The sequence below is a fragment of the Grammomys surdaster genome, unplaced genomic scaffold, assembly GCF_004785775.1.
Source record: "Grammomys surdaster isolate TR1022 unplaced genomic scaffold, NIH_TR_1.0 354, whole genome shotgun sequence".
NCBI classification, from domain to species: Eukaryota; Metazoa; Chordata; class Mammalia; order Rodentia; family Muridae; genus Grammomys; species Grammomys surdaster.
Genome location: NW_021604773.1, coordinates 715,478 through 729,963, shown reverse-complemented (window position 1 = coordinate 729,963; position 14,486 = coordinate 715,478). Strand labels below are relative to the sequence as shown.

The window sequence follows — 14,486 nt, the reverse complement described above, 5'->3', positions numbered from 1 at the left end:
ATGGGCATGTACATGCCACAGCATGTGTGGGTGTTAGAGGACAACTTTGAAAAATTAGTTCTTTCTCCGTGGGATCCAGAAATTAAACCTGGGTTGACAGGCTTATGCAGCAAATACCTTTACCTCCAGAGCCATTTCAACAACTTTGATAGCAATCTTACCTAGCACAAGGCCTGCCACATTAGGTTTCTAAATAGTTTTTGGATTAAAAAATACTTTTCTTGTAATTTAGAGATTAAAATAGTTTGGATGCTGATGATTTTTTTCCCCCTCCCTCTAGGCAGACATGTTGGCTATTTGGCGATGAGAAGTACTGACATCATACTGGTTTAGAACACTATGGGACCTGACATTTGTGCTGCTTGGGCAGCCAGTGTCCACTGGCACTAAGAAGCCCTCACTCTACTTGAGAACACTAATCTGATCTTGGAAGTGGCTGATTGTGGCAGGATGTTTCGAAGATGATGATGGCAAGAAAGCAAGATGTCCGCATCCCCACCTACAACATCAGTGTGGTGGGATTGTCCGGCACTGAGAAGGAGAAAGGCCAGTGCGGCATTGGAAAGTCTTGTTTATGTAACCGCTTTGTGCGCCCGAGTGCTGATGAATTTCACCTAGACCACACTTCTGTCCTCAGCACCAGTGACTTTGGTGGCCGGGTGGTCAATAATGACCACTTTCTATACTGGGGAGAAGTTAGCCGCTCCCTGGAGGACTGTGTGGAATGTAAGATGCACATTGTGGAACAGACTGAGTTTATTGATGATCAGACTTTTCAACCTCATCGAAGCACGGCACTGCAGCCCTACATCAAGAGAGCCGCAGCCACCAAGCTTGCTTCAGCTGAAAAACTCATGTATTTTTGCACTGATCAGCTGGGGCTGGAGCAAGACTTTGAGCAGAAACAGATGCCAGATGGGAAGCTGCTGGTTGACGGTTTCCTTCTGGGCATTGATGTTAGTAGGGGCATGAACAGGAACTTCGATGACCAGCTCAAGTTTGTCTCCAATCTCTACAATCAGCTTGCAAAAACAAAAAAGCCCATAGTGGTAGTCCTGACTAAGTGTGATGAGGGCGTTGAGCGGTACATTAGAGATGCACATACTTTTGCCTTAAGCAAAAAGAACCTCCAAGTTGTAGAGACCTCTGCAAGGTCCAATGTGAATGTGGACTTGGCCTTCAGCACCTTAGTGCAACTCATTGATAAGAGTCGAGGGAAGACAAAAATCATCCCTTACTTTGAAGCTCTCAAGCAGCAGAGTCAGCAGATAGCTACAGCAAAGGACAAGTATGAGTGGTTGGTGAGCCGCATTGTGAAAAATCACAATGAGAACTGGCTGAGTGTCAGCCGAAAGATGCAGGCCTCCCCTGAGTACCAGGACTATGTCTACCTGGAAGGGACACAGAAGGCCAAGAAGCTCTTCCTGCAGCACATTCACCGCCTCAAGCATGAGCATATCGAGCGTCGGAGAAAGCTATACCTGGCAGCTCTGCCATTGGCTTTTGAAGCCCTCATACCTAATCTAGATGAAGTGGACCACCTGAGCTGCATTAAAGCAAAAAAGCTGTTAGAGACCAAGCCAGAGTTCTTAAAGTGGTTTGTTGTACTTGAAGAGACACCATGGGATGCCACCAGCCACATTGACAACATGGAAAATGAGCGGATTCCCTTTGACTTGATGGATACTGTCCCTGCTGAACAGTTGTATGAGACCCACTTGGAGAAGCTGAGGAACGAGAGAAAGAGAGCTGAGATGCGAAGGGCTTTCAAAGAAAACCTGGAGACCTCTCCTTTCATAACTCCCGGGAAACCTTGGGAAGAAGCTCGTAGTTTTATTATGAATGAAGACTTCTACCAGTGGCTGGAAGAGTCTGTGTACATGGACATCTATGGGAAGCACCAAAAGCAGATTATAGACCGGGCAAAGGAGGAGTTCCAAGAATTGCTTTTGGAGTATTCAGAATTGTTTTATGAGCTGGAGCTGGATGCTAAACCTAGCAAGGAAAAGATGGGTGTCATCCAGGATGTTCTGGGTGAAGAGCAACGATTTAAAGCATTGCAGAAGCTCCAAGCAGAGCGTGATGCCCTCATTCTGAAGCACATTCATTTTGTGTACCACCCGACGAAGGAGACATGCCCAAGCTGTCCAGCTTGTGTAGACGCTAAGATCGAACACTTGATCAGTTCTCGCTTTATCCGACCATCTGATAGGAATCAGAAGAACTCTCTGTCTGACCCCAATATTGATAGGATCAATTTGGTTATCTTAGGCAAAGATGGCCTTGCCCGGGAGTTGGCCAATGAAATTCGAGCTCTTTGTACAAATGATGACAAATATGTAATAGATGGTAAAATGTATGAGCTTTCTCTGAGGCCAATAGAGGGGAATGTCCGGCTTCCTGTGAACTCTTTCCAGACACCAACCTTCCAACCCCATGGCTGTCTCTGCCTTTACAACTCAAAGGAGTCGCTGTCCTATGTGGTAGAGAGCATAGAGAAGAGCAGAGAGTCTACACTGGGCAGGCGGGATAATCACTTAGTCCACCTCCCCTTGACCTTAATTTTAGTTAACAAGAGAGGGGACACAAGTGGAGAGACTCTGCACAGCTTAATACAGCAAGGCCAGCAGATTGCCAGCAAACTTCAGTGTGTCTTTCTTGATCCTGCTTCTGCTGGCATTGGTTATGGACGCAACATTAACGAGAAGCAGATCAGTCAAGTTCTGAAGGGACTCCTGGACTCTAAGCGCAACTTAAACCTGGTTAGCTCCACTGCTAGTATCAAAGATTTGGCTGATGTTGACCTTCGAATTGTCATGTGTCTGATGTGTGGTGATCCCTTTAGTGCAGATGACATTCTCTCTCCTGTCCTGCAGTCCCAAACTTGTAAATCTTCCCACTGTGGGAGCAGCAACTCTGTCTTACTTGAACTTCCAATTGGACTACACAAGAAGCGCATTGAGCTGTCTGTTCTTTCATACCATTCCTCATTTAGCATCCGAAAGAGCCGGTTGGTTCATGGGTACATTGTTTTTTATTCAGCCAAACGTAAGGCCTCCTTGGCAATGTTACGTGCCTTTCTTTGTGAAGTGCAGGATATTATCCCCATCCAGCTTGTTGCACTCACTGATGGCGCTATAGATGTCCTGGACAATGACTTAAGTAGAGAGCAGCTAACAGAGGGAGAGGAAATTGCACAAGAAATTGATGGGAGATTCACAAGCATCCCTTGTAGCCAGCCCCAGCATAAACTTGAGCTCTTTCATCCCTTTTTTAAAGATGTGGTGGAGAAAAAGAACATAATTGAAGCCACACACATGTATGATAATGTGGCTGAGGCCTGCAGCACCACTGAGGAGGTATTCAACTCCCCCAGGGCTGGGTCACCCCTCTGCAACTCAAACTTACAGGACTCAGAAGAAGATGTGGAACCTCCATCGTACCACCTATTTCGGGAAGATGCGACATTGCCCTCCTTGTCCAAAGATCATTCCAAGTTCTCTATGGAACTGGAGGGAAATGATGGGCTATCTTTCATAATGAGCAATTTTGAGAGTAAACTGAACAACAAAGTACCTCCACCAGTCAAACCAAAGCCTCCTGTGCATTTTGATATCACAAAAGATCTTTCTTACTTAGACCAAGGCCATCGGGAGGGACAGAGGAAGTCTGTGTCTTCTAGCCCCTGGATGCCTCAGGATGGGTTTGATCCTTCTGACTACGCAGAGCCCATGGATGCTGTAGTCAAGCCAAGGAATGAGGAAGAAAACATATACTCAGTACCCCATGACAGCACCCAGGGCAAGATCATTACCATTCGGAACATCAACAAAGCCCAGTCCAATGGCAGTGGCAATGGTTCTGACAGTGAGATGGACACAAGTTCCCTAGAGCGAGGCCGCAAGGTATCTGCAGTGAGTAAGCCTGTGCTATACAGGACGAGATGCACTCGCCTGGGGCGGTTTGCTAGTTACCGCACCAGTTTCAGTGTCGGGAGTGATGATGAGCTGGGACCCATCCGAAAGAAAGAGGAGGACCAGGCATCCCAAGGTTATAAAGGGGACAATGCTGTCATTCCATATGAAACAGATGAGGACCCCAGGAGGAGGAATATCCTTCGAAGTCTAAGGAGGAACACCAAGGTAAGACCTGAGTAGGATGAGTTAGGAGGGGTTGCACAGTATCTCTCTGAGATTGATTGATGATGAAAACTGTTCAAGGAAAACTTGGTTTTTAAAAGAATACTGGATGTGAGAGCACATAACCATGAGAGTGCATTCATTCTTTGGCCTGGTGTTAAGAGTCAGCCTGTGTATTAGATATCTACTACTGACAGGTCTCGTGGGATTGCCTTCACCTAAAGCAGTAATTACCCAAATGAGCAGGTGGTGTAGAGCCCTTTCATGTGTCCTCACAAGTGGCCAAGCCAGTGACGTTATGGATTGTCTTTGCTCCCTTAAAGATTGCAAATTTGTACCCTTTGTTCTGAACATCCATCTTCTATCTGTATGACTCTCACACATTCCTTCTTTCCTATGCTGATCACAAGGGGTGCGGCAGTTTACATTAGTGAGCAATAAATGGTTCTCTGCACACACAAATCTGTGAAAGTGCTGAAATGGCAAAAAGTCTCAGCATGGAGTTTATCCATATTTGAAAAGTGCAATTTTTACATGTTCCTCACTACATCCTTCTGCAGTCATTGCTTCAATCGCTGAGTCTCTAACTTAAGGGACCACAGTTGTGGTAGGGACCAACCAGGGAAGGAGGAAGTTACTGGTAGTGGTTTACATGTCAGGCCTATCCCTAATGCAGCAGCAGATGAAGTCTCTTTTTGCCACAGACTGTAGCTTGGTGTTTGTGAGGCAGAGAGCAGAAGGCAATGCCCTGTCCTCTTACAGGGCTTGGGCTTTGAGACAAAGTATCACCCAACTCCCCCTGCCATTTGTTGTAGGGAATACTGTTCAGAGGGTGACCTCTTGGTGAGACTCTTGACATAGATATAATAACCTGTGACCATCATTAAACAAAGGACCATGCTCACTTCCCTCCTCCCTGCCAGGAAACAGTAGACATCAGCCACCTGTGTGAGGCTTTACAAAGGCCTTGAAGGGTGCAGTTGCCACAAATGAATGCTATATTACACACCGTATCAAAATACTGTATAATTTGGAGTTCTGAGAGATAGCATAGAGGCCATTGTGGTAGCCCATGGCCATGGGAGATGCAGGAGTATGACACCATTGTGACCCTGAACATGCAGAGTGCTCTCAGTCACTACTGGCCAGGGTTTCCATGGCCTACTTACCTGTGCAGTGTCAGAAAGGGCAGAGCAGTGTTGTTTGGGTCCTGGGCCCCTATCTCTGGTTACTACATTCTTCTCATTTAGTTATTCCACAACTTACATGTCTACTCGAGGAACACGCTGCCTCTTGGGTTTTGTTCTTCAAGACTCGGAGGGAAGACCCAGTGAAAGTAGTTCTTATTTAGGAATCTAACCAACCTCCCTGTGTTTTTCCCCAAGGTCTCCTGCTGAATGACTCTGAATCTGAGCGTTTTAAATGTTTTGGCTTTCTTTCTCCTCTACTCCTGGTTAAAAGAAAAAAAAAAAAAAAAAACCAAACCTATTGCTGGAACAGCTTATGCAAATGCTGACAATCTTCCGATTTGTGGGGGTGTTTGGCACATCTGGGAATTAGGAAGGTGGCATAATAGCACACTGAATTACAAGTCTCTTTCTGACTTATGGCAATATTTTTAATACTGCAAATGATGCTTTGAAAACATGTTCTCAGACTGGGGATATAACTCAATTGGTAGGGAATGTACTCAGCCTTTGAGAAGCACTGGGTTCCAGTTCCAGCACTACCTAAAACCAAGTGTGGTGGTACACATCTGTAATTCCCACATCCAAGAGGTAGAGACAGGAGGATTCTACCAGATCTAAGGCCAGCCTGGAACCTTTCTCAAAAAAAAAAAAAAAGTTTTTAAAAAATTGTCAAGCAAGCCCTGATTTCTAGATCTCACATTGTGGTGAAGGCTTAACTCCATAGAAAGAGCTAGTCTGTGCATCTTGAGCTGTGTACCTGCTGTGTACCTGCTAGAGACCAGACATGTCCCCAGCTGCTGGGTCAGCAGGCGTAAAGTACCAGCTTCCGGCCTGTCTTGAGTTGTACAGGCCACACCTCTCCAAATCAAATTGAAATGATTCCTCTGGCCCAAGAACCATGGCATGCCAACAGTAATCTTAGGGGTATCCTTATGGAAGAGTGGGTAGAAGCTGGCTTTGTGTTTCCCTGACATGGAGCTTTGGAGTGAGCATGGCTGGTTTTCATCCCTGTGGAGAGGATGAAAGCCTTTGCCACAGAGCAGGCCTCCTGTTAGGACTGCTGCCATTGGGAATGCAGATTGACACTTGTTTTTTTACTGGAAGAGCAAGATACCATTGGGGCAGAGAGTACAAGCCACCCTCCATGAGGGATTTATCTTTTGACTTTTATTGGCATGACAAAGCAGTACATTTATTTCAAGTGAGGGAGAAACACTGTGGATTTCACTGGTCATAGAAAGCAATTCAAACCCTCTTGTAGGCCAGACTACTGGAGAAGTGCCCTACCCCCCACCCCCTTCTGGACCAAGCCATAGCACTCAGATAGGGCAGCTAGATCTACATGGTTGCTATGAATGGATCGTCTGTCTGCCCAGTTAAAGCCTTGTGGACAGAGCTCATGTTGGGATAGCTCAGGTAGAGTGGGGGTCACTATTAGCTGCTGAGGCCAAGAATGAAGTCCTAGGGTCAGATCCCAACTTTATTTGGACCTTGAGTACATAATGTCCCTCCTCTGGCTCCTTCTGGAGCATGGTCTTCTGAGAGCTGACTCTTGTGGGCCAGAAGTTTGGGTTGTTGTCACTATGAAACTAGACTTGGAAGAAGGATGATGCTGAAGCAGTGCATAAGGCGACATGCCCCAGCAGCAGGTGAAACACAGCATTGCACCCAGGGAGGAGACTGCTGTGGTCCTCCCAACCACACCACTTCCTCTTTGGTACAAGATTTGACCCACAGTGATTCAGCTACTTGTTCTGTGCTCACCCTGACAACCACCTTAGTGAAGAGAAGCTCTGCTCTGGGTACCAATGTGATGGGAGAAAGGAAAAAAAAAAGAGAGAGAGAGAGAGAAACTCCTCAGTTTCCCTTGCTAATTTGCTAGATTAGTACCTTACTATAGAACTATAGTCAGAGAGAGGGACGCTTTCATCTCTTCTAATGAAAGTGCGAACTGTAAAGCCAATGCTCCTTGGGTCCTTTTCCCAACGGAACTATTCAGCAGCCCACCCTCGGTGGGAGCCTTCCGCACTCAACTGAATGAAATTGAAACTCCAAGATTGCACTTGGGCGGCTGTGAATAGAGCTTTGTCTAAAGCTGCTGCTGCTCATGTCTCTGTCTTCCAAGGCTGTTCGTTTGCAGAGACGAGATCGGGACCAGCAGCTCTTATTTTAAAGCCAAAAAGCAGGCTATACAGCCTTGCTCCACAATTGTACCCTTGGGGCTCATTCAGTTTGCTGAAATTTGTGTGTATGACCATGATTTAAAGACTAGACATTATTGGTTATTTACCCTTCAGTCAGAAATGTTCTTACTCTTGTGTTTAATAAAAAGACAAAACAGTGATAAAGAAAATCTTTCACTTACTGTGGCTGCCCCATGACAAGACAACCTATTGAAAAGTGAACTGTTTGAATCACACATTGTTTGGTCTATAAGGCACCAAGTAACCAGTTTGACAGTTTGTGTCCCCCCAGTGAATTGGCTTATTTCATTGGGTTTAGTGAATTGGCTGGTTGTTGTGGCTTTGTGCGGACACAGCTCTCGTTTTGTGAGGCCTAGAACGGAGTTAAAGTTTCTAGTGTGAATGAAAACCAGCTGGGGAGTTGGACTGCCACATCCCTGAGAGGGATATTGGTTTTGACAGACAAGTGGAATGTGATAAGAGTTCTTTGTAACTTGCTCAGAAAATGTCAGTGTGTTCTTCTGACCTTAGTCCTCCTGAGTGAGCTATAAGACCAGATACCTGAATTGCTATGATCTTAGCTAGCACTTTCAAGGTAGAAGCAGGAGGATTGAGAGCTCAAGGTCACCTTTGGGATATAATAAGTTTGAGACTACATGAAACTGCTTTTTTAAAAACAGGACTAACATGACTTTTCTGACTTCTAAAAAAAGATCTGATGGGGCTGGAGAGATGGCTCAGTGGATAAGGAGAGGCACATGCAGGCAAAATGTTCATGCACATAAAACAAAAAGAAATCTTTAAAGACTTTTAAAAAAATTAGTCTACTAAAGAAAGAAAGTGCTTTGGCTTCCATGTACAACCAGCTTCACCCTTTAGAAAGCCAGCATTTAGTTTAGTGTGAGGGCATCAGCAGGCACGTGTCTCCAGCCTGGGTGTTACAGTCTCCAAATGTACTAGTTAGTGTTCTTCTGTGATCGCTTCTGAACTTGAACTTGTATGTACTGTACTTTTAAGTGTTACCAGACAGGGAGGTTCTAGAGATGGAGGAGTTCTTTAACAAAGTTTACACTCAACTAAGACATCCAGGAAAGTTCCCTAAGGAGTTAGTAATTTAAAACTAACATGGATGCAGCACCAGGCAGGCAGGCAATTAAAAATGGAGGATTCATGGGGATAGAGTGTGCAATTCAGAGTGGAGAGGGGAGACCAGAATCTTTTCATATGGGCACAGTCTGTAGCGTGGCTGCCACAGAAACAGAAAAAGAATGCCAAATTATGGAAAGAATACTGGTAGGTGTATGTTTTCACCTGTGCAATATTTTTTTAAACCCCATCCTTTATTTTATAGATGAGTATATTTTGGAGCACATTTTGAGGGTGTGGTCTGTTGTGGGGAAGGCATGGGAACAGATGTGGTCTCAGTGGGGAAAGAGACGCTTGCTTCTTCTCAACTGGCTGGATCAGGAAGCAGCAGCTCATTTATATCTTAGAGATGAGGTGACTAAGTCTCAGAGAGACTAACCACTACCCTAGCAGGGGACAGTGGCACTTGCCTGTAATTCCAGCCATTGGGAGGTGAAAGTAAAACCATGAGTTCAGGGCTAGTCTCAGCTGCACAGTGACTTGGAGGCCAATCTGGCTACATGAGACACTGACTCAAAAACAAGTAAACACCTTACCTTGCCTGGTTTACCACTCTGCAAAGAATGGGTGAGTTTTTGAGCCAGTCTTCTAGCTGCCATTACCATTTGCAAGGAAGTTGCTACTATCCATTGTTCATATGCACATGTTTAGACCAAGGAGCCCACTCATTGTATCACTCAGAGTCTAGGTTGCTAAGTCCGTTTCTTTATGCTGTTCTTCCTAAGAACATGGTGCTGTTGTTTCTGTCTTCAGAGGCTAGTCATGTAGGGCCAAAATAGGCATGGAGGGACTGAATTAACCATTGGAACTTTAAGAAGTTTTTTTTAAACTCATGCCAGATGATTTTCAGTTTATTTTATTGTGTTTTTTTGAGGCAATCTCTATGTAACCCAGGCTAGCCTCAAACTCAAGTGATCCTGACTGAGACTCCTGAGTGCTAGGATTATGTATACCTTCATGCCTGGTTTCTATGTTTACTTTAAACCTAAAGAATTTCTGTAGTGTGGGGTTTTTATTTTTTGGTGTTTTTTTTTTTTTTTTTTTTTTAAAAATAAACAATTTTTTTAACTATCTGCTTTAGCTTGCACACACCTGTTCCTTAAATAAAATAGGGAGCCCAGATCTTTATTTCAAAGGACAAAGAATTGCTGTGATGCTTCCCTAAGCCAGCTGTGTCTCCTCCACCACTGGTTATACCAAAATACCTAGGTGAGGTCAGCTGCAGTCAGGAATCACCCCCCTCCCAAAGGCTGGGCCCTCAACTCTGGCAAAATCAAAGTCAGTGTGCATGAGATTTTTGGCAGAGCGTTACATAGCTGTACCTGGATCCAGCAGCCTCTTCTTTGTTGCCCACAGCTGCACTGTCCAAGAATTCAGTCTCAAGATTCTTGGCTTGCCAGGATGCAGGTTTGCCAGGCTTGCCAGACTCTTTATCATTCTGCAGTGAGTTGATACAACCGCCTTCCTGTTTTGCCCTAAATCAAGGTGCTCTAAGCTGATGAGTGCCAGGAGCATGAGTAACTTAATTAATTGAAAGGCCCCTTTGAAGCTCTGTTGGAAACATGAGAGAATGATTGTTAACTAGAAAATCACAGTGTTGGTGATGAATTCAAGATGGGATGGATGAAGCCTGGGTGATGTCTTCTTTTGTTTTTCGAGACAAGCTTTCACTATACTGTTCAAGCTGACTTCAGATTTGGGCAGTCCTCCTGCCTCTGTCTCTCAAGCGCTAGGATTGCAGGTGTGAGCTAATACACACAGTTTTAAGCTTGTTTTTAAGGAAACCAAGAGCTCTGGAACAGTGGAGTCATTATTCATTCCATCAACGTCTTATCTAAAAGGATAGGAGGAGGTGACTTAAGCTGGGCCTGCCTTCATCTGTGTCATTATTTCATCCTGGAGAGAGTGGGCTTTGGCTGCAGTTTCTCACAGCCTCTTAAGGGTCTCTGATCTCTGCCGTGAAAGAGGCCTGATACACTTTTGCCTTGCAGAATGGCTTTGAGGTTTCAACACCTAGCTAGCTTCCTAGGGAATTGCTTTTGCATTGTTTGATCCATTTGAGGCACAGATGTGTGGGTCATTCTATGGCTTGGCCTCTCCCAGCCTTTTCCAGTTAGGCCTGCTAAGTGAGGACCTCAAAAGAAGATGGATGTTGAGAACACCTTCTGTGAGAGTGTTCCCTGTGATTCCCTAAAGAGGGACATGAGCCTGACTGGGGACATGAGACATCTGGCAAGCCACTTGGGAGAATGACATTTCTATCTAAAATGTACACCCTTCAGATGTCAGAAGTGTTGGTAATATCAAAAGCCAGCCCAGCTCTTGGCATAACATTCCACATACTGACTTTCCAATGAGGAAGGTTTAGAGTGGTTGTTCAAGAATTCCTTTCTAATTTTGTGATGCTGTGGAGAACCTTCAGTTATCTAAAGGATGTTTCTGACGTTCTGTAATCCAGAGTTTAAATCTTAAGAGAGTGCACGTGAAGAGGTGGAGTGGAATTCATGCCATTCAGCAAAGGGGGATTGGTACTGTCTAAATGATACCTTCATTGCCACATTTATAAATTGAAGGGTTAAACTAGATCTTGGACTCTTTGAGGTGAAAGAGGTAAGAAGCAGTCTAATTTATATTTTATCCTGCTCTCATCTCTGCAGCACAGCTATACAGAATAAGCCTGCTCCTTAGTAGCAGTAGGTGGCCCTCTAACTGTTTGAGCATAACTATTTTAGGGTTTTTCTTTTTTCAGCTTGAAATAGCCTGAGCATAGTTGCCCATACCTATAATCCCAGTACAGATGAGACAGAGGCAAGAGAACTCAGGACTTTAAGACCAGCTTGGTCTATATGAGATATATTTTTTAAAGTAATACTATTGCTGCTGCAATAGCAGCAGCAGCAGCAGCAGCAGCAGTAGCAGTAGCAATAGTAGTAGTAGAAGATACTATTTTTTTTTAAGATTTATTTATTTTATTTATATGAGTACGTTGTAACTATCTTCAGACACACTAGAAGAGGGCACCAGATCCCATTACACATGGTTGTGAGCCACCATGTGGTTGCTAGGAATTGAACTCAGGACCTCTGGAAGAACAGTTAGTGCTCTTAACCACTGAGCCTTCTCTCCAGCCCGAAGATACTATTTTTTAAAGTAGTAGTAGTAGTTGTTGTTGTTGTTAAAGTACTTGACTCAGAGGTCAGGAGCACTTAAAGCTCTATCAGAAGATCAAAGTTCAGATCCCAGCACTCCCATCAGATGCCTGTAACTTTGGCTCAAAGGAATCTGACACCCCTTTCTGGCATCAGTGGGCATGCATGTGCAGACATTGTGTTGGTTAGGTTTTTTTTTTTTTTTAATCAACCTGATATAAGCTAGAGTCATTGGAGAATAGAGACTATCAATTGAGAAAATGTTCCTATCATATTGCCTACATACATACAGAACATTTTCTTGACTGATGATTGTTGTAGAAGGGCCCAGATCACCGTGGTTAGTACCATCCCTGGGCAGGTAGTCCATAAGGAAGTAAATTAGTATAGTAGGGCATGGTGGCATACACTTTCAACCCCAGCATTCTGAAATCAGAGGCAGGCTGATCTCAAGTTTGAGACCAGCCTGCTTTACATAGCTGGCCAGGAATACATAGTGAGACTCTCTCAAAAACCAAACTAAGAAAAAGAAAGTAAATAAACAAGAAAGGAAGAGCATCCCCCTGTGGTCTCTGCTTCAGTTCTTATATCTAGGTTTTTGCCTTGAGTTCCTGTCCTGACTTCCTTGAGTGATGGGCTATAATAGGGATGTTATAAATGAAGTAAAACTCTTTCTTCCCCAGGTTGCCTGTGGTCTTACCATAGCAATAAACAGCAAACTAACACATCAAGTCTTTGAGTATACTACTTTTAGAAGCCTTTAGACATTGAGATCGTCAGTGTGCCTTTATTCCTTTTCCAGCATCCATTTACTCATCCTACCTATCTCAAGAACTTCCCCCAGGAAGTTGACTTAAACCAGAGTGCTATAAGCACAAGTTCTGCAGTCACACAGACCCACCTAGGTGGGATATTTTTGGTACTTATCCAGGGTTCCATATCTCCTTCCCTCCCTCCTTCCCTCCCTCTCTGCTTTTCTTCCTTTCCCCTTCTTCCTCTTGCTCCCCCTTCTCCATTATTTTCTGTGTAGGCCCAGATATGTCTTGTGCCTGTAGATGTCAGAGGACAACTTTCAGGTACAAGTTTTTTCCTTTCACCGTGTGGGTCCTGGGTATAGAAAAAGGTCCTCAGCATTAGTAGTAGGTGCCTTTATCTGCTGAGCCAGCTCAGTGGCCCCAGGGTTCTTAGTATTCGTGTGTTGTTGTTGTTGTTGTTGTGTGGGGCTTTGTTTTGTTTTTGTATGGGAGTGTGGTATTCTGGGGGCATGGATAGCAGTAGCATGCTATCCTAGAATCCACTAGAAGGGACTGGGGGCTCAATAGTGAAGTGCTTCCCAGTTCGGTTCTCTGCCCTAGGTTCAATTTCTGGTACCACCAGAGATGGGCGGGGGAGGGGGAGAAACTTGGGATCTAGTGCATACAAAGAACTTTAGGTGAAACAAATCTCTCTAGCCAGTAACTTGATAGCATGCACCTGAGCATCATTCTGAGGAGTATGTTGTTTCAATTTGACTAGATGTTAAACTAGGGCTAGAAGGCATCCTGGTGATGACTGGGAGAATCGAGGCCATTTCCTGCCTTTTGGTTCCACTCTGCCTTAGCAACACTTTATTTGGAAGCTTCAATTTTACTTTGGAACAATTTATCTTTATTTTAACAGAGAAATTTGTCAGGATTGATGGAAGCGTTGTTTTAATACAGATGGTCAGTCACTGGTTATTCACATTCCAGAACTGACCTTTTAAATGGCAGGGACATTTACAGGGAGAACATTGCTTGACTCAAGGCTACAACAGTGTGCGTCAGCTGAAAGGTCCCATCCATAACACCCTGTGATCAGGGTGCTCCCAGAGAGATAGATAGAGATGATATGGTAGTTGACCCAAGCCACGTTAGTCAGATTGAAAACCTTGAAATGTGTTTTTCTTTTGTGAGATAGGGTCTTTAACCCACTCTGGCTTCAAACTTGCTATCCAGTCAAGGATACCCTTGAACTTCTGATCCTCTTCCTCCACCTCCAAGTGCTGTAATTAAAGGAAGGCGTGCACCCCCACATCCAGTTCTATGTGGTGCTGGGCATCAAACCCAGAGTTTTATGCATGCTAGACAAGTCTCTGACCAGTAGAATCACATCATCAGCAGCAGCAGGTTAAATTCTTTTGGAGGCTGTGGGGGTTGAGTCTCATTGTGTATTCTTAGCTAGCCTTGAACTCAAGATCTGCCTGTCCTTACCTCCTGCCTTCTGGAACCAAAGGCTTGCACCACCACACCAGGCTCTATTTTTTTTTTTTTAATTCTTTGGTAGTTTCTTTTCTTGTCTTTTCCGATTTTTGGGGGTGGGGGGGTTGTTTTTTGTGGTAGTTTGGTTTAGTTTTGAGACAAAACTCTCAAAGCTCTAGCTGTCCTGTACTTTGTATGTAGACCAGGCTAACTTCAAATTCACAGAGATCTACCTGCTTTTGCTTTCCGGGTGCTGAGATTAAAGGTGGGCCACCACTCCAGGCTCTTTGACAGTTGTTACACACACACACACACACACACACACACACACACACACACACACAATATCTTGATCATATCTACCTTCTCCAACCCCTATTCCCTATACCACTCACTTAGCCTTCATGTCCTTCCTTCCTTCCTTCCTTCCTTCCTTCCTTCCTTCCTTCCTTCCTTCCTT

General features: G+C 44.5%; 1 protein-coding gene across 1 annotated transcript in view; it reads left to right on the top strand.

The window, feature by feature from the left end:
• The first annotated feature begins 291 nt into the window (after positions 1-291).
• The window catches only part of Arhgap35 (Rho GTPase activating protein 35), a 63,992-nt gene continuing 49,797 nt past the window's right edge, over positions 292-14,486 (top strand). The window contains exon 1 of the mRNA XM_028779515.1: positions 292-4,142. Within this exon, the coding sequence (XP_028635348.1) occupies positions 462-4,142 (3,681 nt within the window). The 5' untranslated portion in view covers positions 292-461. The remainder of the gene's footprint in view (positions 4,143-14,486) is intronic.